This window comes from Orcinus orca, chromosome 16 (assembly GCF_937001465.1).
Source record: "Orcinus orca chromosome 16, mOrcOrc1.1, whole genome shotgun sequence".
In the NCBI taxonomy this organism is placed as follows: Eukaryota; Metazoa; Chordata; class Mammalia; order Artiodactyla; family Delphinidae; genus Orcinus; species Orcinus orca.
In genome coordinates, this window is record NC_064574.1 from 14591220 (window position 1) to 14615157 (window position 23938).

The following is a 23938-nucleotide window of genomic DNA, read 5'->3' on the forward strand; positions in this document are numbered from 1 at the left end:
CTGAGCCGGAATCACGTAATTACACCCGCTGAGGGATGGGGGAGGACTGTGGCTGGTCGGAGAGGGCAGGGGAGCCCCAGGGGGAGATGTGTTGAGCCAAAACCTAGCCAGGCTCTCTCTGCCCAGTCTCTTCTAGATACACAAAGAGGCTGGCAGGATCCGCGAGAAGAGTCGTCACCAGGTGAATTCATGGCTTACATCTTGCCTCACAGACTAATGTGTGAAGGTGTTGAGTTTAAATGTCCATTCTGGTTCAGTACATCTGGGCTGGGACCCGAGACCCTGCTTTTTTTTTTTTCTTTTGTCTGTGTCGGGTCGTTGAGGCATGCAAAGGTCGTTGTGGCGCACGTGGGCTCTGTAGTTGCGGCACGCAGGCTCTCTCGTTGAGGCACACGAGTTCAGTAGTTGTGGCGCGCAGGCTTAGTTGTCCCGTGGCACGTGGGATCTTAGTTCCCCGACCAGGGATCGAACCTGCGTCCCTTGCATTGAAAGGTGTATTCTTTATCACTGGATCACCAGGGAAGTCCTGACTCTGCATTTCTAACAGCTCCCTGATGATGCCTGTCCCTGAACCACACTTCGAGGGGCCAGGAGGGTTACGTTACCACAGGGATCTGGCGATGCGGAGTTTCAGTTCCCATAAGAACCCATCGTGAAGATGTCTGAACATTCAGGCATCCTTAATGCCTTCGTTTGGGTCTCCCCTGTGATGCAGATCCTGAGCCTGGGATTCAGGTGCAAACAGTTTATCTGGGAGGTGACCCCAGGAAGCACTGGTGACCGAGTACTGAAGTGAGGGGGGAAGGGAAGGAAATCAACAGGGGCAGGTCAATGAGCAGGCTGCTGCTGAGGGCTCTCTCCCTCTGCGGACACCTGGGAGACTGCACCCCAGACTGTCACAGGTACTTGCAGAGGAAACCATCATGTCTGTGGGAATGGGGAGGGCTGCAGGGATAAAGGTGAGGCATTAACAGCTCCAATGGAAGTTCAGTCCCAGCCATTTAACCATGATAATGATGATGTTATTCTATCATCAAATAATCACATCAGGAAATGAATAATTGCAAGTGTATTATGGCAAGCCCTCCATGAGTCATCGCGATAGGGCGTTTCGATCAAGTTGGAAGGCTGGAGAGACCTTCCTAAGGAAGGGACGTTGGATAATAGTATGGCTTCTCTTTTATTTGTTGGAGGAGGGGAAGTGATAGGATTTAAACCACATTTAGTGAGCAGAATTCCCAGCCTTGATAATGGATCCCCAAGACAGATGATCTTTAGGAAGTAAGTTAGCCTGTGCTTTGTGGGGAGTATGGTACGGTTTTTGAACCACCTGACAAAGCTTGGAAGCTGGGTGGAGGGAACCAGGGATGCCTGTGTCCCGCAGTCTACGCGGAGGACCCCGAGGGCATGGGGACCGGTAACCTCTGCCCCACATATCCCACCTGCGCTGGGCACAGCCTGGCATTGGCAGGTCACAAATGTAAATGCCAGTGGCGGGGGGGGGGGGGGGTGCGGCGTTGAAAGAGGCACCACGGATCCATAACGCACAGCCCAGGGAGGATGTGTAACTCCAGGGAGTGACGGGGGCAGAGGTGAGCCCCAGGGCGCATGTCCTGTCAAAGGGTCTCCACTCTTCGAAAACTCAGGCCTGGTGTTGCCAGATCTTCCTATTTTCCAAGAGAAGTGAGATATCCAGGTATTTAGGTTAAATATCTAGATTTTAAAGTACTGGCAATGAATTCAGAACTTAAGGAAATGCCAGGGGATCAGCCTGTCTTCAAGCCAGGTTTGGCATTGCCAGTTTGAAACCTCTTACTCTTTCAGGTTGAGCAGAGCCTGGCCCTTTTAAAGGGGTGACCTGGAGGGAAACTCTGGATTGGCTCCTGCTCGGGTAGGCATCAAGGATCACCCGGCTCCACTGCAGGTCCCCCCCCCCCGGCCAAAGGGTCTCTGACTCCAAGCCTGCCTGGAGAAGCTACTCGCTCAGCACTCCACAGCCTCTGCTGAGCCCCTGCTGTGGGCCCAGCTCTGGGTTAGCTCAGGCCAGGCTGGCACCCGGCATCTTGGCCCCGGAGAGACGCCGACAGGCCCCTATCTTGTCATGTGTGTGATTATTTGTTCCCTGCAGGGCAGGCACCTTGGAATCTCATTTCTGCAGTGCTTGCAACCACACAGGCTGAAAACTCCCTACCCACGAGCTATTTATTTATTCAACAAATATTTATCAAGTGGATGTGCCAGGCACTGTCTGGTGCCAGGGGATGAAGCTATGAAGACATTAGATCCAGTCTGTGTGCTCTTGGAGCTCAGTCAAGCAGAAGAGTTCACGCCAATGGCTTTTAATTTGCACCCTGAGGACATTCACGTGGATCACTGGGGATGAAGTTTAGATACATGGTTAAGAGCAGTGGGCCACCTCCTGGCTTTCATCTCTTTCAAGGTAGGTGACCTTGGCTGAATTATGCTACCTCTCTGAGCCTCAGTTTTCCAGAGGTGGGTATAATAGGAGCAGCCGTACCTTACAGGTTTGTGGTGTAAAGCTCAGAGCAGTTCATAAAGGACGCTCGTCACAGCACTGTCTGTGCTGGTGGGGAGCTGGGGGGAGCTTCCTCCCTGGAGGAAGGGGGCATAAGGAAGACGTGGGACCCTGGGATTCAGAGCAGCAGGTGGATATAGGGTTTCTCACCCGCAGCACTATGGACACTTGGAGCTAGATAATTCTCTGTTGTGGGGACTGTCCTGTGCATTACAGGATGTTTAGCGGTATCGCTGGCCTCTATTCACTAGATGCTAGGAGCAAACTCCAAGTCATGACAACCAAAAATGCTTGATGTTGCCAAATGTTGCCTGGGGAGCAAAATCACCTCCAGTTGAGGACCACTGAGTTAGAGCAATGGAGTTGGACATAGGGCAATGTGGAAGGACCTAGGGCCACAGGGCAGAGGGAGAAAAGTGAGAAACAAGGGGTATTTAAATTTCATTTACAGACAGAAGACATAAATGCACACAAGAAGACAATACGTATTTTACAGGAAAGTAAACAAAAAGCTACACAATCAATTATGGGGAGGGGAGGAGGAAGAGTCCAAATGGGTCTACAAAGAAACATACGTTTGTACCCACGTGATACAAGAAAGAGGCCTGCGTGGACAAAGAATGTGAATAACTCAACGTTGGCACTTGAGGTACAACTCAAAAAAAAAAAAAAAAATTCACAGTGGAGTACTTGGTATATAGTGAATGCACCAAAAAAAAAAAAAAAAAAAAAAAGGGGAGGGCTTCCCTGGTGGCGCAGTGGTTGAGAGTCCGCCTGTCGATGCAGGGGACAAGGGTTAGATCCCACATGCCGCGGAGCGGCTGGGCCCGTGAGCCATGGCCGCTGAGCCTGCGCGTCCGGAGCCTGTGCTCCGCAACAGGAAAGGCCACAACAATGAGAGGCCCGCATATCACAAAAAGAAAAAAAAAAAAAAAGGGGAGAATTTTTTCAAGAGGAATTTGTTAGTTGGCAATAGAGGGAGAAGAGATCAGGTCCCTTCGGAGGGAGACCATGGACAGAAATTAAATAAGACATCTCTGGAGCCCAGGGAGCGAGAATAAGGAATCACTTTTCATTCTTTATCTGCGGTTGGTTCTGCCTTCAAAATATATCCAGGCTGCTGCACTTCTCATCTTCCTCATCTCATCCCCCCTGGTGCAAAAAACCATTATAGGACTGGACTGTTGCAGTAGCCCCCTCACAGGTCTCCCTGCTTCCAGCCTTGCCACCCAATAGCTTCCTTTCCTGGGGAGCAGCAAGAGGGATTCTTCAGAAATATAAGCAACAAACCTCATGGCTCCCACTTCAGAGTAAAAGCTAGTTGAGTTCTACTTGACTTGTTGTGCTCCAACCATGCTAGCATCTTTGTTGTCCCTCAAATCCATCAAACTTCTGCCTCAGGGCCTTTCCACTTGCTGTTCCCTCTTGCTCTTCTACTAGATATCTGTTCCTCCACTTCCTTTTTTTTTAAAACTAGTTATGTCTCACTGTTTCAATAACAGTTTATAGTTTTCTACTGTATGTGCTTCTATAATTGTTATGAACAATTCCCATTTTTGTTGAATGTTAAGTTGTTTTAATTTTTTGCCATTATTTTTTTATTTTTATTTTTTTTAGTACGTGGGCTTCTCACTGTTGTGGCCTCTCCCGTTGCGGAGCTCAGGCTCCGGACGCACAGGCTCAGCGGCCATGGCTCACGGGCCTAGCCGCTCCGCGGCATGTGGGATCTTCCCAGACTGGGGCACGAACCCGTGTCCCCTGTATCAGCAGGCGGACTCTCAACCACTGCACCACCAGGGAAGCCCCCTCCACTTCCTTTTAAGTCTTTATTCAAAATTCAGCTTCCCCATGAGGGCTCCTTCCTTGGCCACCTTTTAAAAAATTTCATTTCAACCCCTTTCACCCTGCAATACTTCATATACTTCAAAGGACATCATCTATAAGGGGAAAAGACCACTCACAGAATGGGAGAAAATATTTGCAAATCACATATCCGATAATGGACTGTTACCCAGAATATATAAAGAACTCTTACAACTCAAAAATAAAAGACAAATAAACCAATTAAAAACAGGCAAAGGGTCCATCGACAGGTGAAAAGATAAAGAAGATATATATATGTGTATACACACACACCCACACACGCGCGTGCACACACACACACAACGGAATACTACTCAGCCATAAAAAAGAATGAAATAGTGTCATTTGCAGCAACATGGATGGACTTAGAAATTATCATACTAAGTGAAGTAAGGCAGACAGAGAAAAGACAAATATCATATGATATCACTTATATGTGGAATCTAAAATATGATACAAATGAACTTATTTACAAAACAGGAGCAGACTCTCAGACATAGAAAACAAACTTATGATTACCAAAGGGGAAAGGTGGGATTAGCACCTTTTCCCTTTGGGATAAATTAGGAGTTTGGGATTAGCAGATACAAACTACTATATACAAAATAGATAAACAACAAGGTCCTACTATATAGCACAGGGAACTGTATTCAATATCTTTTAATAAACTAATGGAAAAAAATGAAAAATTATATATATGTATATATACATATATATATATAACTGAATCACTTTGCTGTACACCAGAAAATAACACAATATTGTACATCAACTATACTTCTATTAAAAAAACCAATAAACGATTTAATAGGTATTTCTCTAAAGAAGATATGACAAATGGCCAATAAGTACGTGGAAATATCATTAGTCATTTGTCAACATAATTAGTCAGAGGAATGTAAACCAAAACCACAAGACATCACTTCGCATCCACTAAGAGGACTATAACCAAAAAGACAGATGATAACAAGTGTTGGTGAGGATGTGGAGAAACTGGAACCCTTATCCTTTGTTTATGGGAATGCAAAATGGTGCAACTACTCTGGAAAAGAATCCGGCAATTTCTCAAAAGGTGAAACATAGAGTTGCCATGTAACCCAGCGATTCCAATCCTAGGTATATACCCTAGTGAACTGAAAACATATGTCTAGGCAAACACTTGTACATGAGTGTTCACAGCAGCTTTATTCATAGAAGCTGAAAACCCAACTGTCCATCAACTGATGAATGGATAGACAAAATGCAGCATATTCACACACTGTAAAATTATGCAACAATAAAAATGAAGTATTGGTACATGCTACAACATAGATGAATTTCAAAACCATTACGCTAAGTGAAAGAAGCCAGTCACAAAGGAGAACATCTTGTGTGATTCCATTCATACGAAATGTCCAGAAGACGCAAGTCTAGAGAGACAGGAAGTAGATTAGTGGTTGCCAGGGGCTGGGGTGGGCGGTGCTGGAGGAAATGGGGAATGATTACTAATGGGTATGGGGTTTCTTTCTGGGGTGATGAAAATGTTCTAAAATTAGATGCTGGTGATGGCTGCACAACTCTGAATATACGAAAAACTAATGAATTGTACACAGTGAAATGGTAGATTTATGGTATGTGGGTTACTTCTCAATAAAGCCGTTATTAAAACATACACACACACACACACACACACAACCGGGCCTTGAGTTGAGCTTCCAATTGGTACTGAGCTGCCTGGAAGGCAGGGCACTAAAGGAGGAGTCAGGGCTGACCCACTGTGAACCCAGGAAGACTGCTGATCAGTTCCCCTTATGAGCCCTTCCTGGCCAGAGACAAAGGCTTCTGACCACCAGGAGCCTTTTGTCTAATCCCAGCTGGAAAAAACAGAGTTCAGGGACTGCAGGGAGGCGGGGTGGGAGGAGAGGTTAGGAAAGAGGCGGCCGGCAATCACTGGCGTCTCTGGCTCTCCAGGGAACCTCTAATGGATCCACAAGATGTGGGGAGGTACAGCTACCAAAGGGATGCTCTGGTTTTGAGCACTGGGTAGGAAGAGATGGAAAGGAAGTGGAGAGATGACAGCCTTGAGCAGCACATGCCCTGATTGGGAACAGGAAAAGGGCCCAGTTTCTGTTTTAAAAGTCAAACAGTCTGTTTTTGAATCATTTCTTAATCATTTTAGCTCTGTTGGTCTTATTTCCCTAAGTAAACAGTGAGTCGCTCCTTCGGCTGGGACCACAACTGATACGATTTCTGCTTCCTGTACAGTGCTTAACACAATGGCCACGAGCAAAGAGTCCCTGGTGTAGATGTACAGAGGGTCATGACCTTCAGAGCCCACTTTGGACACACTCCTCACTCCAGGATCCTCACCATCTTCTGGAAAGAGCACTTCAGTTTTCTCTGGGGTACCATCCCTCCCCAGCTCCATCCATTTGGTTGGGACGGAGCTGACCTGCTCCTCTACTCCCTCCATGCCAGGCTCTTGATCTAGGCTGGCTACACAGAGCTACAGAGTTTGATGTACGGATGGGCATTTGACCCAGTTTGAGCCAATGAGATTCAAGCCTGGGAGCTGTGCTGGAATTTGGGAAGTAGGCCTTCTTTTTCAGTTGGGATTTCTGAGAAGGAGTTGCCAGAGAAGGAGTTGCCACATGGAAAAAGTCAGCTGAGGGATGAAGAAAGACCAAAAGCCCGAAGAACACTGCTTGAGCTTCTGGATCCGGCCCAGGCTGAATCCCATTACCTCTGGGTTTTTCCAATTACTGTCATCTAATAAATTCCCTTTGTAGCTTAAACACTCTGTGCTTCAAGCTGAGAGTCCCACTTGATACCAGCTATTAATAATGGGTTCCATGTGGCTGCAGCTATTGGAAGAGCACGAAGAGAAAGAGATGTGGGCCAAAAGTCAAGGCCATGAATTTAAGTTCCGTTATGAACCTGACTACATAACCTCCCTGTGTCTCAGTTATTCTGTCTGTAGAATGGGGCTCACACTCCTCTACGTCCTCTCCTCTCCTCTGTCTTCCAAGTTTATAGCTGTAGCCCAGACCTCTCTTTGGAGCTTCAGACCCACAAATACAGTTGTCCTCTAGGTGTCTTGAACAGAACAAAGTTTATTTTTCCTCAACAATTTTCTCTTTCATTGTTCTTCCTCTTACTAATGGTACTTTGTGCTAGAAAATGCTAGCTGTCCTCTAATATCCCTTCTTCCTTTCTCCCTCTCAGAATAATAGAATCCCTGAATTTTAATAGAGCACATGACTAGACTACATTTCCCAGACTCCTTTGCAGCTGACGGTAGCCATGTGATCACATTCCAGCCAATGGCATGTGAGCAGAAACGATCTGTGCAACTTCTGGATCTGGCCCTCCAAAGAGAGGGAAAAAAATAAAAATGAAAAAGAGAGTGGTGGACTCCCCTTTTCCTGCTTCCCCTTCTTACTGGCTGGAATGCAGACATGGGGGTGAGCTACGTTTCATCTTGCCAACGAGGGCAATGCTCTAGGAATGGTAAAGAACAAGATGGAAGGGGGTCTCCATCCCTGGTACTGGGTAGCAGCCTTACCAGCCTGAACTGCTTATGCCTGGACTACAAGGTGAGAAGAATAAACTTCTATCTTGGTTAAGCCATGGTTAGTTTGGGTCTCTCTTAGGGTGGCTCGATTTAGGAAAACCAAGCAAGCAACCAACCGACCTCATTCCTCACTTAAAAGAGCTGGAGGAGTAGAAAATTCTAGAAGAGGAATAATGATGGCACTGGAGACCTGGGGGCTCCAAGAGCATCTCACCTTAGTTTTCCCTGGACATCCTGGGAACACCCAGAGAGGCAAGTGCACCTGAGGTCTACCTCTCGTTATCTCCTGGATGACCTCACTCTCTCTGGGCCTCAGTTTCTCCTACTGTACCATGGAGACTAACTGATGTGATGGTCTCCCAGGTCCTTCCAGCTCTGACCTTCAGTGGTTCTGTAGTTCTAGGATGGATGTTGAAACTCAGATGCCAATGGGGTCAGGAGGGTCCCCTGAACAGGCCAGGTGGGGCTGTGGATGGGCTGGAGACTGTACACCCCCGCCAACTGGGCAGCTGCTACTCAGCCCCTGCTGATTGCTGCCACGTGGGAATGCAGGATTGCTAGGTTTTCTAATTTTTCAAGAAGACTTGGAAATTGTGATTGTTTTGGTCTGTGCAATCTCCTGATTTTTTAAATGTTGGCGACAAATTCACATTTTTTCGAACACTCTAGGGGCCAAACACAAATGTCTACAGGCAGAATTTGGCAGGTGGCCCCTAGTTAGGAATTTTTTGTTTTGATACTATTTTCTATCCTACCTACCTTCATTCACCAAATATTTATTCAATGCCTACTAGGTGGGGGGCACTGTTCTATGCTCTGGGGACAAAGCAATGAACAAAACAGAAAAAAAAGGTGCCTGTCGTCATGTTGCTTTCATTCTAGAGGGTCATCCTGATTCATTTTCCCAACAAATATGTATTGAGCAATCTGGTCCATGCACTGTGCTTAGTTGGGTTGATAAAAAATGTTCATGGTCTCTGTCCTCAGGGCACATATAGCTTAGAAGGAGACAGAAAATAAGTGCATAATTATAATATAAATGAAAAATAGAGTTATGGGGAGAGATGCAATTTAAATGGGGGTGGGAGTGGTTAGGAAAGTCCTCTTGGAGGAAGTTACCTTGGAAATGGGAACTGAAAGATAAGTATGATTTAACCTAATACCTGAACTTTCTAGAACATTCTAGATTATAGCAGAAGCTTCCAGTGTGCCCCTCTTCTGTGTCCTCTCAACATGCAGAGGCTTCCTCCTGTTAGGACCTGTGATCCCCTGCCCTAGGGTTTTCATGCGACAGGCCAGGACAGGGAAATAACCCCCCCCAGAAAAAGCCCTCAACCCACGATGGAAGGGAATGTGTAGATAAATATCCCAGCACCCTTGCTCCTCGGGGGAGTCAATTCTGAGGTGTGTTCCAGAGTAGCCCAGAGGTCCCCGGTGGTTCTGAGTCGCAGGTACCTGCAGCCATAGCTATCTACGTACCCTGTATTGGCTGCCTTCCCTTCCCTGCCTCACTTCCCCACTCTGCACCTCGTGCTTCCTGGGATCACCGCCCAACTAAACTACCAGCACTCACTCCTGGTCTCAGGCTCTGCATCTGGGAAAAACTCGGAAGAGATGGGAGAGATGATGGCAGGTTCCGAGGACAAAAAGCAACTCAGGACAAGCAAGAGAAAACAGGGCTGGAGAGTAGGGCAGGAGCCAGCTCATGAAGGGCCTTGGAGGCTGGGCTTAGGGTTTGTCAATGGGGAAGCCACTGACGATTTTTCAGTAGAAAAGAGACCAGGCTTGTATTTTAGGATGACCCCTCTGTAGGGGGCTGGCAAGGGCAAGAGTGGAGACCAGACAGCTGGAGGGGAAGGTGGCTGGGATTAGGTGATGGGATTGGAGAGAGCTGGCTGGTGATAAGTGACATGGACCAGGTGCCATGGGGCCCAGAACAGAGCTCTGGGCTTTGTCCCTGTCTTGAACGAGCCTGTAACTTGGTTTAAAGAGTGGTAGCGAGACACAGACACAAAAATCTTAGCCTAGATTACAAAGCCCTACGCAATCCATGGGAACTGAATTGTTGCACGAAGCTGTGGAACTTCTCAAAGGGTAAGAAGAGTGAAGGAATGGTTCTTGGGGGGCCGGTGGCTTTATTGGGGTGGTTAAAAACCATAGAACACCCAGCCTGGGTGGGCAACTCACTACTGCAGCCCCTTTGGGAAAGCCCTGCTTTTTTGCCCTAGCTGCCAAGTCTGCTCTGGTGCTTTCAGCAGCTCTGGACTCTGCCATCCTTTACCTAAGCTGTGCACACTCCAAAAACGCATGCCGGATTTCCCGCAGGCACTGCTAGACACATTAACGGCATTCCTCCTCGGCAAGAGATTTCTGCACCACCAACACCATTTTTATATTCTTTACAACATAACGGCAGACGATAAATCTATCTTGCTAATTACACATCCAGCTTGTTATAACCCTCATAAAAAACACGAGCAGCTGGAAAAGCCATGAGGTGATGTCAAATCATATTCCTGGGCTCTAAACAGAAACAGAAATATTTTCCAGGCGCTGGTGTGTCTCATGGTTCCCACTCGTGTGTGGAAGCAGCTGCCAATAGGTCGCTTACCTCAGATGAGCTGACGGTGCATCTGTCCCCTAAAGCCGCGCCCTGCCACCTCTACCTGTCTCCTCGAAGAGACGGCAGACGTCTGGAGCATCCGCATGTGGTTTGATACAAAGCCCATGGGATCGGCAGGGTTCGGGTTTCAGTGGTTGGGTTCATTTTTGCATTTTTAAGGGCGTTTTGACATTTCTTGCATGGACCACCGGTCAACGGACAGCATCTGCCCGGAACTCTAACTGGATGGTTCCCCGACATAATTTGTCGGTGATACATTTGCAAAGCTGTTGCTAAGATCCATGCTGGAGCTGACAAGATGCCTCCCCCTTGTCTCAGAAAAATGGAAGGAAAATTAAATTCATCTGCCGGAGACACTAAAATAAACAACAGGGAAGAAGAAAAGTACTTTACCTCGTTTTTCAGCTAGGATTACTGGGTTTGGCCGAAGCACCTCCTAGCCCTCTTAGGAGGAGGGAGACAGCCGAAGACTACAAGCTTATATCCTATCAAGTGGATGTTGAATGTTTCATGTGTTGGAAGAAAAGGCATGGGAGACAATGGGAGAAGCTAATTAAAATTTCACATGTCAAGGGAAGATTCCATAGGCCTTCCAAAGCCCGGCTGACGCAAAGGGGCAGCTTGTTGGAGAAGGGGTCCTATGAACTGCCCTCGCAATTCCCAAGACAAACCAGCTGGACAGACTGTCACGTTGAAAAAAAAAAAAAAAAAGGAGGCAAAATGGATTCTTACCTTCCCGTATCTGGAGGCAAAAGTCCCCGTGAGTAAGGAGTGAAAAATAATTATTGTCTCATCCAAGTCCCACACGAACACACGCTGTGATGAAAGAGAGGGAGAGAATGGAGACAAATGCACTTGCTTGCATTTGACTTAATGTCTGCAGAAATTAATTCCCTGGGAGGAAAAATATGTCTTGAAAAACATTATCTTTAAGTTATAAAACATGTGACTCACGCATGTATCCTCGAGTCCCCATTCAACCTCAGCTGTGTAAAATATATTCTGATGGCCAAGTTTTTGGGTTCCTATCAACCCATAGATGCCAGAACCAAGACGCCTGTTCTTGCCTTTCACATAAAAGCTCAAAAGAGGAGTTCAGTCCAAAAGCAATAAAAATCGTAGAACTCATTTGACAAAATGAAATACTACCATTTTACGTTCACTGCTCACCGTAAGCCCAGCTACTTCTAAACATTTCTGTTTTTAGCAATTCTGCTGATTACCTTTATAACTCTAAGTAACACCTTTACTTATTGATTTGCCAACTTTAAACAATACATTTTGACTGGGCAATGGGAAAGATGAGGGTTTAGCTCATGGTAAATCTCCCCCATTTCTCCAGAATTTTATATTTTTCACATATGCGAACCCCTCTATTTCCAATTCCCATCAGCACTGGATATTTTCTCTTGGCTAAAACAGCAAACCCAATATGGAAAATATGGACACTGGTGTCCCTACCCGTTCCCACTACCTCCTTGCCTCTTGAAGAGCTGAGCTTTAGCTTCACTTTTGCATTGTCAATGTGGATAAACTGGTTTGTGCATTGGGTGTTATAATTGTACTTAAGACTTCTGTGCTCTGTCTATATGTTGATTTTAAAAGTTGGTAACCAGTATAGAGCATTTATGTACATCTTGTGATTACTGTTCACTGCAGAGCAAAGTAATGTGCTAGGATTTCACTTCCTTCTCTATGTATCTAATGTCATAGCTCCAGAGCCACTTTAAGGAGACTGTTCCTACCACCAAGGTCATGTGTATTCTCCTTTCTTATACTCCATCCTGATTAAAATTGTGCCATATCTCAGTTTGTTCATAGGAATCACGCCTGTTTGGAATAACTTTGTTTTTGCTGGAGCTTATTAATTGCTTTAATTCTTTTCTTGTTTCCAATAACATGCCTTCAGTAGAATTTCAAATTCAGCCACACCCTCTGTATCAAAGATGTTCTTCCTCTGTGACAGAATGTTCCAATGTGGACTGGATCATCTTCAGGCTTGTTACATAGCTAGCATCCTGAGACTTCCCTTTACTGCATTTCTCGGTCAGATCCACTGTTTTCTGGATCCCAAGTCTCTTTCTTGGTTTTCTTCCTTGTTTTGCTTGAGTACATCCTTAAGTTACTTCTTCTGAAAGGAGCATGGAAACTAACCTTCCTGCATTTTTGCTAATCTGATCATGTCTTTATTTTGCTCTAAGGTTCCTCTGGGTGCAGAATTCCAATTGGAAAATAATGCCCTCTAGATCTTTGAAAGAATCTATCTTGTGTCAAGCATGATTAATGAGAAGTCTGATGTTTCACTGATCCTCAGTTCTTTACAGGTTTTACTTTTTTTCTCTTTGGATTTTTTTAGGCTCTTTTCTTTATACTTGTCATCCTCAAATCCCAAGAGGATATATCTAGGTGTTGTCTTTTTTCATTCATACTGTTCAGCACTCAAACATTTCTCAAGCCTATTTCTTTAAATAATGTCCTCCAATCTTTCCCATTGTTACATCTTTCTGGAATTCCCAATAGACAAATTAGATCTTTTCGATTGATATTGCTTATCCTTTAAAAACAGTGTTGTGTAATTTGGTCTTTTTGATCTATGTTCTCAGAGATTTCTTTAACTTTCTCTTCCAACCCTTCTATGAAACTTTTTAAAAAAAAATTTATTTATTTATGGCTGTGTTGGGTCTTCGTTTCTGTGCGTGGGCTTTCTCTAGTTGCGGCGAGCGGGGGCCACTCTTCATCGCGGTGTGCGGGCCTCTCACTGACGCGGCCTCTCTTGTTGTGGAACACAAGCTCCAGACGCATAGGCTCAGTAGTTGTGGCTCACGGGCCCAGTTGCTCCGCGGCATGTGGGATCTTCCCAGGCCAGGGCTCGAACCCGTGTCCCCTGTACTGGCAGGCAGACTCTCAACCCCTGCGCCATCAGGGAAGCCCACCCTTCTATGAAACTTTTGATTCTCACTATCATTTAAAAATTTACAGTAGCTTTTACTTTGTCTCTGAGTGTTCCTTTCCCAATAGCCTGCACTTCTTTTCTCGTGGATACAAGACCTCCTTGAATCTTTATAAGAAAACCAATCAGAATTTTTCTAAGATCTTTTCTGTTTCTTAAATTACCTTTCTTAGTTTATCCTATTCATTTATCTTGGCCTCAATTTTTTATATGCTGGTTTTCATAATTTTTTCTGGTGATCATTATTTTTAAAAACAAAAGGCCTGCATGATGTAGCTGGTGTTGGGGGCAACAAAGGCACCTACTCAGTCTACCATCTTGAATGGGCCACCTTGGAAAACTCTCTGGGGGTCAGTGGTTGTATTTACACATTTGTAATGCCTTTAAAAGTAAAGAGAAAGGTAGTATCTAGAAGGAAAAAGGTCAATTAGTACAGGTTTTCAAAACAATTAATAGACGTGAATATTATTTTGTGAATTTTTTTTTTTTTTTTTTTTGTCTCACGTGTCCATCTTGGCATCTCCCAATTCACGCCACTGGCCCAACTCCTTGCCAAAGTCCATTTTTACATGGAAATGATTCATTTAAGATAATTAGACAGCCATAAGTTTTTACTTATTCATTCAGAAACAATTTTTAGTGAATATTATTTTGTGAATTTTTTGATCTTTTACATTTATGTGTATGTAAATGCTGGGTCATGATAATAAGTATTGTTCTTACTATGGGTCATGGTAAAAAAAAAAGTTTGAAAACCACTGTTTTTGAAGAGAGCTTCTGGGGTTTAAATATGCTAAGTCCTAATTCATCTGAACTAACTAGGCTGGATCAGTTAAACTTAGAAATTTTGGTAAGAGAATTCTTTAAAAAATCAAGTAATTTCAAATTTAATGCAGACTCCTTAATTTACTGACTATATCCTCTCTGAAGAGGGTCTGTCCCCCTTCCCCACTAGTCCCTCATTCTATCTCTCTGTGTTAGATTCTCAGTGGGTATACTGTTCCTGGTGGACACTCTACTCGTGACCCTAACTCTTTAGCCCACCAGGGTTTGGGCCAGGGGTGGGCCCCTAACCCCAGCTGGGTCAGAGGCCTTTCCTTGGGAACTCAAAATTGAGACCTGGAAAGAAATTCATTGTCTTTGGGTGGCTGTTGGTAGCAATGTGATCTGAAGGACAGGGAAGACTAGTTTGCAGAGAGAGAGGAACAGAGGGGTGAGAGATGGAAACACGACCCAACACTTTTGCAGGACTTGGTGTTAGTCAGAAGTAGAGTGAGGGGCCTGGAGGAGAGTCATGCCCACTGAAAAGACACTACCGCTTGGGGATTCTAGCACCTACACTGTGGAACATAGGGAGAGAAGGTGTAAATGCGTTTCCTTGCCCCTCCTACCTTCTGGTTCCAGTATCTTGCTGACACTTGCTGTACCTTTGGCTCTTGGGTTCTAAGAGAATCCCTGTATCCTTAAAATAAACTCTGCTTTTTCACTTAAGCCAGCTCAAGTTGGTTTCTGGCACCTGCAGTTGAGGGATTTTAACTAATACATACTCAGAATTTTCCTCCTTTCCACTTCTCTACCTAATTTCTCTCTCGTGGGCTGCAGCCATCAGCAACGGTGCCAAAGACTTAAGAGGTGTGACCCATGCAAAACCTCTGTGCTGTTATTGAGCACGGCGGTGAAACACAGCTCACACCTTTTCAACTGTTCCTGCCCAGTGGTACTTACTCTGGAATCAAGAAGCAGATGTTTCCAGAATAATATCACCCCATAATCCTTCCACGCCCCCCCACCCCCTTCTCAGCTTAATGGAAAAATGTCTCTCCACCCCCACTGTCCCCTCCCAAGAGCAGAAACCACGTCAGGTGATTGAATACATTTTTAAAAAATATTAAAGTACGTGTTGCTTTCTAGGATTCCTATAGCTCTGCAACTTCAAGCTGGTAGAAAATCCTCAGGCATCTGGGAAGGCAGAAAGCAAGCGTGATCAGGAGTGAGTAAATTTTCTTCTAGCCTTGTGCCAAGGCCTAATCCCCCTGAAGGGCTTGTGCCAAGTCTCCTTGGTTTTAGAAGGCGGTGGCTTTAAGAATTAGAGGAAAAGCAAGAACAGAATCCTCTGGACTGAGAAGAGTCCCATAAGCAGTGGGAATACTTGCTCTCTGGCAGGTCCCGAGGGCAGTCGAGCTCACAGAAGAGATGGCTGTGTATACCAAGTGTAGGGGACGAGTGTGATGTGCAAAATATTTAACACTTTCTAGGATGATCGGAACAGACACCAGCCATAAACAACTGCTACTGCTCTCTTAGTGAATACTGGCTGACTAGCACAGCCCTACTAGTGACGCTGGTTAGCTAGTACAGCCCTACCAGTGAATACTGGCTAAATGTCAAGTGTCTTGGTATTGGCCATTTGTTGTTGGGGTCCCCAGCATCCAACTCCTTCTTAGAAGGAGCATCTCGATTTTCTTTTCCCTTTGTGTGCTATCTCGGTGAGACTCTCAATCAGGGGCATGAGGATCCAGGCCAGGCCAATGGGATGCTGCCTCCTTGGACATCAAATGACATGGTGCTAGAATCTCAAATATCTCGCTCTCCAGAAGGGGCCAGCACCCTGAAGGTTCCCCAGATTCCCCAGCGTGGTCTTTGTTACTATTCTTTCTAACCTTGGTTGTATCACCTCCTCTCCATGCTGTTCCCTCCCAGTAGATCTTTCTTCGCTTGAGTGACCAGAATTGGTTTCTGTTGCTTGCAACCGAAGGATCGCAGCTAATACTCCAATGTTCTCACTCTCAACAAGGATTTCTGTGCTCAACATAAGGCACGGAAACCCCGGAGAACAGCTGGACTTTCAGTGACCACTGCAGGTACTGACAATGAAAAAGGGAGCAGTCACCAAGCCACAATGGACAAAAGAGGCTATGATTCTGTTTTCTGAGACCACTTGAACCCTGAGATTCTCATATAATTCTGGGAGGGGAAAGGCCCCATCAATGAAATGGCATTTCCTACCACCCCGGTGGGTGGGGACTCAGAGTCAAAACGACACAGATTTTAAGGAAATGATGAAAATGGTATTTCTTAGCTTATCTGAGTTTGCCAGCTGACCTTTGTAGCTGCTACATAATTTGTACAGGATTATCAATAGGGATGTGATGATGCTGCATTTGGATATCTTGACAGTGACTCAAGCTTTGCCAATACTACCCATGGCACACTCAAGCCAGCAACATGACTGCCTTTTGCAAACAAGTACGAACTCGTGCGTGTGCCCATTTTTCTCCCTTGATAGGTAACAGTTGCTTCTGTCTGTTTTGGGGGCATCCATCTTGCCTCTGTCCCTTCTAGTGGTCTTCCCCATCTTTCATGCATGCTGTGCTTTTTTGTTTGTTTGCTTGGGAAAATGTCAGTGCCTGACCGATAACTCCACACTTGCTTTATTATAATAAAGATGGGCGCATCCCTTAGACCAGTAGCTCTCAGTCTGGGCTGCACTGGAATCACCTAGGGAGCTTAAACATACTGACACCTGGGTCCCACCCCCAGGGAATCTGATTTAATTGATCTGGGCTTGAGAATGAAGGTTTCTCAAAATTCCCCAGGAGATTCTCATGTGCAGCCCAGATGGAGAACCACCGAGAAACTCAGAATTACAGAAATGATGCAAACTTATTTGAGCCAGCCTCCTGTCTTCAGGTAGATAAATATCTAAGCCATAGTAGAATCACTAGGGGAACTTTCAGAACTCCCTGAAATGTCTAGTTAATTAGTCTGGGATGGGGCCTGGGCATCTGAATTTTAAAAAGCATCCCAGGTGATTCTATCATGTAGCCAAGGTTAAGAATCACTCTAACCCAGTGGGGAAGGTCCACTGTCCGATGTCATCTTTACTGGAAGCACTCAAAGTGTGGTGCCCAATGCACATAGCATTGTCTAGGAATTTGTTGGAAATGTGAATTCTCAGGCCCTGCCCCACATCTACTGAACTGGAAACTCTGGGGGTGGCCCCAGCCGTCTGGGTTTTCGCAGGCCCCCAGGTGATGTTGTTGTGGCTCACATTTGAGAATCACCCATCTTTACCATCTCTAGGGTCACTTTTCCTAGCCTGGCCAGTCAACGGTGCTTCCGTGTGACCAACCGAATTCTTCCCTCCTTTCCACCAAGGGCCCTTTTCTCTGTTCCTGCACTTTGTGAACACACAGGGCCATTCTCCCCCAGACAGAACTCTGCCCGACGCCTCCTGTTCCGGCCACGTGTGGAGATGACATTCACCAAGTCAGGCAGAAGCCTCTGAGTTACCTCAATCTCATTGTCGCCTGCTGGGGAGGGGTCACTGCTCCGCTTAGACCGGCCTCGGAGCTTCCCGTCAGAGGCCCGGTGCGGCCTGTCTGTGTCTCCCTCTTTGGCTGGCGTGGAAGGTCCATTGTGCGTGTTATATTCACCTGGCGTAGGAGAGGGAAGGGCAGACGTATCAGAGGCTTGGCTGAGTGTGTCCTCCCACGAGCTATTACACCAGAACCATCTAACTCCAGAGTGGGAGGTCCCCAAGGCAGCAGCGAAGGCAAAGATCACGTAGAATCAAAATTACTCTTGAAAATGCCTTAAACTGCCCATTCATAATCATTCATACACCCAGCAAAGATTTACTGAGTAGGTATGGTTCCAGGCACTGGTTCCATAGCACTTAAATTCTAGAGAGAGGAGAGACACATTAGACAGACAAGTAAGTATATAATACGCCAGATGGGGACATATGTTATAGAGAATTGACAAATCGGCTAAGAGTGCAGGAGTGCTGGGAGGTTACTAATTTTTTTGTTTGTTTGTTTTACATCTTTATTGGAGTATAACTGCTTTACAATGTTGTGTTAGTTTCTGCTGTACAATAAAGTGAATCAGCTACATGTATGCCTATATCCCCATAGCCCCTCCCTCTTGTGCCTCCCTCCCTATCCCACCCCTCTAGGTGGTCACAAAGCACCCAGCTGATCTCCCTGTGCCATGCATAGGGGAGGCCTCATGGATAAGGGGACAGCCGAGCAGGGATCTGAGAGAAGTGAGGGCAGGGGCAGCTGGGGAGCTACAATTCCAGTGAACGGAGTTTTGTGTTTACAACTGTCTATATATCCTAACGCCTGAGAATCCCTAGACAAACAGAAGGAAGAAAATAACATATATGTATATACACATATATATGTAGCTGGGCATCAAACTCTTCTACCTTTAAGAGATCCCTCCCTTGGGGTGAATGGGGCATGTGTGGGGAGAATTCTCTAGGTTCCTATCCCTAGGCGGCTTGCTCCACTTTCTCTACTAAAAGCCAGTCATTTAAGCTTTACTTGTTCAGAAATTTGTCAACTTGAGGTTATATAGGCAAAAGCGTCCAGCACAGGGCTGGCAATTAGGAGATGTCAGTAAATGATTTAAATTGTGTTCTGGCTTGACTACACCTACATACACATGGGGATCAGTGAGAAGGTGCAGGGCCGAGGGTGGGCACCTGTGGCTTCTCATCGAGGTGGTGTTTCCGGACACAGTGTACTGAGAGGCTGCCAGGGTCCTGCCCTTGGGCAATTGTCTAATAATCCTGAATGAACAAGTGGGCAGCACTTGTTCCCAGCACTCAGTTCCCAAAGCCAGCATCCAAGTTGTGTTGTTTTTTAAGCACAGAAGTTTTAAATACATCTTATTAGACTTTATCGTCTTTATTTAACTAACAAGGGAACTGAGGCTTAGTGAGATGATGTACTCCTGTTGTTACCCTACAAATTAGTGGTAGAGGCAGAAGTAACATTTGGGCCTGCCCTTGTCACTAGAGTGACAGAACTGTAAACCAGCATGGAACCTTAGAGGACGTTCCATCCCGCTCTCATCTTACAGCTGCTTGTTTTAGCTCCCAAATGTACCCTGTGGACTCCATCTCTCCTTCCATAATTGCCAGTTCTTGGATCATCGGGGGGAAAATGCTTTTGTATAAAAACGCTTGGCAATGGACTAATTTTTTTCCTACCCTGGAAGGAATATTTCCCTCCAAAACCCAAGGGACTGAATTTTTTTTTTGTTTAATATTTATAAAACTGCTTAGCCGACTAAGGACATAATAAGAAAAGATGTGATTTTTGAGTTGTCAGAACTGTTGGGCTGTCTCCAACTCCCCCAAATTTTTAGGATACAGCCTTAGAGATTCCCAAACATCAAACTAGCACAGACTTTCTTTTGGAGGGTGAGGAACAGGCACTAAATAAATTCACAGATGCTTAAGAGTCATAAATAAAGTTTATCCTGATTCACTAGGTAGTTCTAAGGCTAGGGAGGCTTAGAAAACACTTGTTGGCCCCATTAAAATCCAGGCAAATATTAAAAAGAGGAGGAAACACCAGCTACCTACAAAATGTCCCAATAAAGTGTTATGTAGAGTCAATTTATTAGGGGTGCCAAAAAAAGCAGCCCTTTCTGACCATATACATTCTTGAGAATGAAGGGTCAAAATTCAAGGCCAAAGTCAGAGGTACACATGCTAGAGCAATTTATAGGAATCTTTCTTGGAGTCATTTCCCTCTTTTTATTTCTCCCTTTTTAATGTTTTTACTTCTTTATTTTAACAACTATACTGAGGTGTAATTGACATACAATAAACCACACATACTTAGAGCACACAGTTTGGTAAGTTTTGACATATGGTCACACCTATGAAACCATCACCACAATCAAGATAATGAACAAATCCAGCACCCAAGCGTTTCCTTGTAATTCCTTTATAGTCTCTTCCTCCTGCTTCCCGCCCAGGCAACCATGGATTTGCTTTCTTTCACTATAAATTAGTTTATATTTTTTAGAGTTTTAAATAAATGGCATCACTCCGTATGCGTGTACACACACGCGCGCACACACACACACACACACACACACACACGTCTGGCTTCTTTCAGCCAGCATAACTGTTCTGAGATTCAATCCATGTTGTCATGTATATCAATAGTTCATTCCTTTGTGTTGCTGAGTACTATTCTATTGTGTGGATGTATCACCATTTGTTCACCTGTTCACCTGGGGATGGACATTTGGGTTGATTCTAGTTTTTGGCTGGACTAAATAAAGCTTTTATGAACAGTCACTCATCAGTCTTTGTATAGACAAAAGCTTTCTTCTTATGAGAGAGCATGATTACCAGGATATATGGTAAGTCTACGTTTGACCTTTTTTTAAAAACAATATTTATTTGGTTGACCAAGTGTATTTTTATATGCTAACAACAAGCAGCAGGAAATAGAATATTTTTAAATGCCATTTACAGTAGCATCGAAAAGTATGAAATATTTAGGGATAAATGTGACAAAAGATGTGCAATACTTGTACCCCTAAAACTACAAAACACTACTGGGAGAGGTTAAAGAAGACTTCAGTAAATGAAGAGATGTATCTCATTCACAGGTCAGAAGACTTACTATTGTTAAGATATCAATTCTCTACAAACTGATCAAACACAGCCTCTGTCAACATCCCAGGCTTTTTTTTTTTTGTAGAAACTGCCAAGTTGATCCTGAACTTCATATGGAAGCACAAAGGACCTAGAATAGCCTTAACAGCTCTGATATAGAAAAACAAAATTAGAATACTAACACTACCTGACTTTAAGACTTATTACAAAGCTGCAGTCATCAAGACAGTATGGTATTGACATAAAGATAGACTAGACCAGTAGATTAGTAGATCCGTGGACCAGCATAGAGAGTGCAGAAATAAACCACATGTATATGAATGTTTTTGACAAAGATTCAAAAGCAATAAAGGATAGTCTTCTCAACAAAAGATGCTAAAACGACTGGATATCTATATCCAGAAAAAACTGTACTTCAGTACATACCTCACATGACATACAAAAATTAACACAAAATAGAGCACAGACCTAAATATAAAACTTATATAAGAAAAAAGGAGAAAATCTTTGTGCTTTTGGGTTAGGCAAAGGATTCTCATATATAACACTAAAATCATGATCCAAAAGGAAAAAATATTTGATATAAATTGGACTTCATGAAAATTTAAAACTTTTGCTCTTCAAAAGACACTATTAGGAGAATGAAAAGACAAGTCACAGTCCAGAAGAATATAATTGCAAAACATATATATGATAAAGTAAGTTGTATTAGTTAGAGGTCTCCAGGGAAATAGAAGCAGTAGGATATAGACGTAGATATAGACAGATAGATATAGATGATATAGATAGAGATTTATTATAAGAATTGACTCATGTGGCTATGGAGGCCAAGAAGTCCCACAATCTGCCTTGCACAAGCTGGAGAACCAGAAAAGCCAATATTATAATTCGGTCTGAGACAGAAGGCCCAAGAACGGGGAGTTCCAATGTCTGAGGGCAGGAGATGAATGTCCCAGCTCAAGAAGAGAGAGAATTTGCCCTTCCTATGCCTTTTTGTTTTATTTGGGCTCTCAATGGATTGGATGATGCCCACCCACATTGGTTAGGGCAGATCTTCTCTACTCAGCCTACTGATTCAAATGCTAATCTCTTCTGGAGATACCCCTCACAGACACACCCAGAAATAATGTTTTACTAGCTATCTGGGCCTCCCTTGGCCCAGTCAAGTTGACATAAAATTAACCATCCAGAATATATTTTTTAAAACTCTCAAAACCAATAATAAGAAAACAAGTAACCCAATAAAGAAATGGGCAAAGTACTTGAACGAACATTTCACCAAAGAAGATATAGGCATGGCAAAAAAAGCACATGATTAAGATGCTGAGTATTAGTCATTAGAGAAATGCAAATTAAATCATCAGTGAGATACTACTACATACCCCCTAGAAAGGCTATAATTATAAAGACTGACCATAGCAAAGGCTGGCAAGGTTGCAGAGCAACTGGAACTCCCTTAACCCTGCTGGTGGGAATGTGAAATGGTACAACCACTTTGGAAAACAATTTAGGAGTTTCTTAAAAAGTCAAACGTAGGGACTTCCCTGGTGCTGCAGTGGATAAGACTCTGCGCTTCCAATGCAGGGGGCCTGGATTTGATCCCGGGTCCCGCATGCATGCCGCAACTAAGAGTCCACATGCCACAAGTAAGGAGCCAGTGAGCCAAAACTAAGGAACCCACGAGCCACAACTAAGGAGCCCACCTGCCGCAACATCCTTGTCTTGTTTCTGGTCCTGGGGGGGTAGCTGTAGGTTTTTTGTAGCTGTCCTATTTTAGTCAGTTTAGGCTGCTATAAAAAAAAATACCACAGACTGGGTGGCTTAAACAATAGAGATTTATTTCTCACAGTTCTGGAGGCTGCAAAGTTCAAGATCAAGGCTCTGGCCAGTTTGGTTCCTGGTGAGAGTCCTCTTCTTGTTTTCAGATGGATGTCTTTTTGCTGTCTCCACACATGGTGGGGAGACAGAGAGATATCATCTCTCTTGTACCTCTTCTTATTAGGGCACTAATTCCACTTTGAGGACTCCACCCTTATGATCTAATTACTTCACAAATACCCCCACCTCCGAATACCATTACACTGGGGATTAGGTCTTCAACACATAAATTGTGGGGGGAGGGGTATAAAAATTCAGTCCACTGCATGCCTTTTCCTGATAAAGGAAGTTCCTTTCTACCCCTAATTTGGAATTTTTATCAGAAACAAATGATAGATTTTGTCAAATGTTTTTCTGTGCAGATGTTGAGATAATCTCTTTTTTTCTTTCAAGTTACTTAATATGGTGAATTACATTAATTTTCAAATTTTAAACAAACTTTGCATCATTAAGATAAACCCCACTTAGTCATGATATAGTATCCTTTAATATACAGTTGGGCTAATTCGCTAACATTGTGTCTAGAAATTTTGTATCTACGTTTATGAGAAATATTGGTCTGTTGTTTTCTTTTAATGTCTTTGCCTAGTTTTGGCATCAGGGTAATGCATTCCTCATAGAATGAGTTTGGAAGTATCCCTTCCTCTTCAATTTTCCTGAAGAATTAATGTAGAACTGATATATCTTACTTAAATGTTGGGTAGAATTAATCAGTGAAGACATTTAGGCCTGGCAATTTCTTTGTGGGAACATTTTTAACAAAAAAAATTTCAGTTTATTTAGTAGATATAGGCCTATTTCTTCTTGAACAGGCTTCAGAAGTTTTTGTCCCACAAGGAATTTCTTCATTTCATCTAAGTTGTTGACTATTGCATTGTTAGCCTTCTAATATCTGTAGGGTCTGTAGTGATGTCATCTCTCATTTTATTGGTAATTTATATCTTTTCTTTTTTCCCCATATCAGCTTGTGTAGAGTATTATCAATTTTATTGGTCTTCTCAAAGAACCAAGTTTTGGTTTCAATGATTTTCTCTACTGTTTTTCTGTTTTCAGATTTTATTGATTTCCATTCTGATCTTTGTTATTTCCTGTCCTCTACTTAC

General features: G+C 44.1%; 1 protein-coding gene across 2 annotated transcripts in view; it reads right to left on the minus strand.

The window, feature by feature from the left end:
• The window catches only part of EYA2 (EYA transcriptional coactivator and phosphatase 2), a 175132-nt gene that overhangs the window by 62268 nt on the left and 88926 nt on the right, over nt 1-23938 (minus strand). For both annotated transcript variants that reach the window (XM_033433858.2, XM_049699711.1), the window contains exons 7-8: nt 17819-17961; nt 11308-11391 (exon numbers count right to left, since the gene is read on the minus strand). In XM_033433858.2, the coding sequence (XP_033289749.1) occupies nt 11308-11391; nt 17819-17961 (227 nt within the window). The remainder of the gene's footprint in view (nt 1-11307; nt 11392-17818; nt 17962-23938) is intronic.